General features: G+C 31.0%; 1 protein-coding gene across 1 annotated transcript in view; it reads right to left on the reverse strand.

Moving 5' to 3' along the window:
- LOC113823213 (agrin) overlaps nt 1-5000 on the reverse strand; it is a gene marked incomplete at its 5' end in the record, with an annotated part of 18532 nt that overhangs the window by 4044 nt on the left and 9488 nt on the right. The window contains 4 exon segments of the mRNA XM_070138967.1: nt 1321-1476; nt 2288-2440; nt 3047-3187; nt 4436-4588. Coding sequence (XP_069995068.1) covers nt 1321-1476; nt 2288-2440; nt 3047-3187; nt 4436-4588 — 603 coding nt within the window.

Below are 5000 nucleotides of genomic sequence, written 5' to 3' on the forward strand. Positions count from 1 at the left end.
TATATACATTTATGCATAAACATGTGTATGTAAATATATATACAGATATATGTACATATATACATATATATGTATATATATACATATATATATACATATATACATAATATATATATATATATATATATATATATATATATATATATATATATATATATGAATATTAAATGTATATATATATATATATATATATATATATATATATATATATATATATATATATATATATATATATGAATATTAAATGTATATATATATATATATATATATATATATATATATATATATATATATGAATATTAAATGTATATGTATATATATATATATATATATATATATATATATATATATATATATATATATGAATATTAAATGTATATATATATATATATATATATATATATATATATATATATATATATATATATATATAAACATGTACATATACTTGATATATATAAATATATAGAAACACACGTATATATACAAACATACATACATACATATATATATATATATATATATATATATATATATATATATATATATATATATATATATATATATATATATATATATTCATAAACATGTACATATACTTGATATATATAAATATATAGAAACACACGTATATATACATAAATACACACACATACTATATATATATATATATATATATATATATATATATATATATATATATATATATATATATATATATATATATATATGTGTGTGTGTGTGTGTGTGTGTGTGTGTGTGTGTGTGTGTGTGTGTGTGTATTTATAAACATGTACATATACTTGATATATATAAATATATAGAAACACACGTATATATACATAAATACACACACATACTATATACATATATATATATATATATATATATATATATATATATATATATATATATATATTTATATATATATAATATATATATATATATATATATATATATATATATATATATGTATATATGTATATATATATGTATATATATATATATATATATATATATATATATATATATATATATATATATATAATGTATCTCACACACACACACACACACACACACACACACACACACACACACACACATATATACATACATATATGTATTCATACACATATATGCACATATGTATATATGTATATCTATGTACATAGATATATATATATATATATATATATATACACACATACATGCATATACTGATATGCATATATCTGTATCTGCGTCTGCCTGTCAGCCCCTCCGGCCACCTGACGCGGCCCCACAGCCTCCCGCCCCTCGCAACGGACCGCCTATACCGACCGCCGTGATGTCCTCTTCGCTGAGGCAGCTCGCTCGCTCCAGCTCGCACAGGTTGGGGTACGTGGCGCCGTCGGAGCCGCACACGGGGTCGTAGTTGTCCGGGCAAGGGAAACCACAGTCGTCCTTCGCTGCGTCTTTGCACTCACCTTCGTAGGCCTAAGAGAAACAAATGAATGAATATGCGAATGGAAAAAATACACAAGAAAAGAAATAAATGGGAAGAGAGCAACGCCGATGATTTTTTCTTATGCAATTCTTCCGAGTCATTTATCTGTCTATCGGGTTGTCCATCTATCTATCTTACTATCTGTCATTTATTTCTCTCTGGTTTTAATGTTGGGAATTTGAAGTTGCAACATTCTACAGAATTCCAGCATTCGTCGGATCATCGCCAGGATAAATTTCAAAGTAACATGTATCTAAATGCATTAATCAAATTACAAAAGAAAGTGTATGTAATTTCTTTCCGAGCAGTATTATCAGCATTGTAACTACAAATAGGACAGTATTACAAGCAGCTTCGTAAATCACAAGTATCATGTGTGATCAAAACCCCGCAATATTTATGCCTTATATTGTGTCACGTGATCTTCCGAGACACCGATTTCCTGTTGCCAAGACCAAAGCCCGTTAAGCCTTCCTGTTGCTCAGACTGCTTGTCACGAAGCCTTTCCATCGCGTCACTGTGCGATCTGAAAGCCCCTGGTACAGTGGCGGACAAAAGTCTTTGGCAAATTGAAGCTTCTAGTCTGCCTCACCCTGTACGAAGAGTGTGGTTTGAAGCGGCTTCGAAGCGGAGTTCGAAACAGGGTTGACAAGTGGTGACCGTGACTATAATTGATTTACCAATGCTTCTTTGCAAGACTTACCAGTGAACTATGATCATGTGTCGTTGATCTGGAAGTTTCAAAGATTGATCCTTTATCATGCAAATCTGCAACGTTGCAAAAGAGTGCTAAAGACTCACCAATGTAATATCTTCATCACTGAGACAGTCAGCTACCTCTAGGGCACACAAGTTGGGATACGTGACCCCGTCTGACCCACACACAGGGTCATAGTTCCCGGGGCATCCAAGGTTACAGTTTCCAGGGGTCACTTTGCACTCTCCTGGGTATGCCTGGGTGTCGACAGAGCGCAGCATTCTTATATAGTGCAAAGCTAGAGGTCATGTAAGGTAAAATAGTCTATAACTTTACCTGAAGTAAGGGTGCATTTCCTTACAATTAAATTGAACTTTTAAAGACTTCCCAATTCATCTACCTGATATTCATATTTACGTGTGGAGGTATTATAAATCAGAATGGATAATTTCCTAATATTACATATGTTATTGACATCCCCATATTGTATTTGCGTCCGAATTATTCGATAGAGAAATTGATATCAAAATGTCAGGTACATTACCATGCATTTGGGGAACATTCCATTCTCATTCATAACTATTCAATATTTCTTACAGTAAATTATGCTGACATATAATTGCTAAGACACCGTTAAAAATATTTTGAATTCATTGTTGCAAAGATTTACCATTGATAAGACTTTATGCCTCCGTTTCCCAGAGTAAAAAGATCCCGTTACTTAAAAAACACTTTGATCCTCCTCACGCTGCTTAAGACTTGCTAAAGCTCGACTCTTTCCTTTTCCAAAAGGTTTTAAACTCGCCGTTCCAGAAAAGAGCCGAACCCCTCCTTCTGCAACTCAAAACGTCCCCAAGGCTTACCATCGCGATGTCCTCTTCGCTGAGGCAGTTCGCTCGCTCCAGCTCGCACAGGTTGGGGTACGTGGCGCCGTCGGAGCCGCACACGGGGTCGTAGATGTCCTGGCAAGGGAAACCGCAGTCTTTGCACTCACCCTCGTAGGCCTGAGTTGAGAGAAGGCGGTGGTTTGTTGTGGTTAAGATTGTATTTTTGCTTGGTTTGTTTTCATTGCTGTATGGTATGTGTATTGTGGGTGTTTTAATGTCTATACATGTATGTTTTTACATGTATATGTATATCTATATATGTATACATATATATGTATGTATATATATACACAAATCTATTTATGGACATATATCCACTCTGACATACACATATATGTATATATGTATGTAAGTATATATGTGCATATGCATACATAAACACGTGTGTATATATATACATACATAGACACGTGTGGGTGTATATATACATTTATGCATAAACATGTGTATGTAAATATATATACAGATATATGTACATATATACATATATATGTATATATACACATATATATACATATATACATAATATATATATATATATATATATATATATATATATATATATGAATATTTATGTATATATATATATATATATATATATATATATATATATATATATATATATATATTTATATATATATATACAGACAGACATGTATATATACATACATGCATACATACATATGTATATATATATATATATATATATATATATATATATATATATATATATATATATATATATATATATATAGTATGTGTGTATGTATATATGTATGAATGTATGTATGTATATATATATATATATATATATATATATATATATATATATATATATATATATATATATATATAGTATGTGTGTATGTATATATGTATGTATGTATGTATATATATATATATATATATATATATATATATATATATATATATATATATATATATATATATATATATATATACTCTATATGTATCACACACACACACACACACATATATATATATATATACATATATGTATTCATACACATATATGCACATATGTATATGTATATATGTATATATATGTACATAGATACACACACACACACACACACACACACACACACACACACACACACATATATATATATATATATATATATATATATATATATATATATATATATATATATATATATATATATATATATATATATATATATATATATATATATATATATATATATATATATATATATATATGTACATACATGCATATACTGATATACATATATCTGTATCTGCGTCTGCCTGTCAGCCCCTCCGGCCACCTGACGCGGCCCCACAGCCTCCCGCCCCTCGCAACGGACCGCCTGTACCGACCGCCGTGATGTCCTCTTCGCTGAGGCAGCTCGCTCGCTCCAGCTCGCACAGGTTGGGGTACGTGGCGCCGTCGGAGCCGCACACGGGGTCGTAGTTCGTGGAACAGACCGTGTCGCACGCTTCCCCGTTGGCCTCGCAGGCTCCCGGGTGGGCCTAGAAGAAACGGGGACGATCAGGGTAATGTTAATGTGTGATTTGTATGTTTCATGTGAATTATATATAGAAATGACGTCACGGGATTCTTGTTTGGTTTCGCAGGGTCCCGGATGTGCCTGGAGAAAACGAGGGAGGTTCAGTGTGAGATTATATATAATGTGTGTGTATGATGTATGTATGAATGCAGATGTGTGGAGAAGACGGGAGGGGATGGGGGGGGGGGGCATTTAGTAGGAGATAAGATAGTGTTCTCTAATTAGGACATTGGTGGGTATTTCAAACTGTAGAAATATATGAATAAAAATGCCTTGTGTTGATATACATGGATAAAAAACTCAATGTCGAACCAGCATAAGAACTTTAGTTTCATTATTTTGTTAATAATTTTGTTATCAGCAGCTAACTGTTT

The sequence above is a fragment of the Penaeus vannamei genome, chromosome 3 (genome assembly GCF_042767895.1).
Source record: "Penaeus vannamei isolate JL-2024 chromosome 3, ASM4276789v1, whole genome shotgun sequence".
NCBI lineage: Eukaryota > Metazoa > Arthropoda > Malacostraca > Decapoda > Penaeidae > Penaeus > Penaeus vannamei.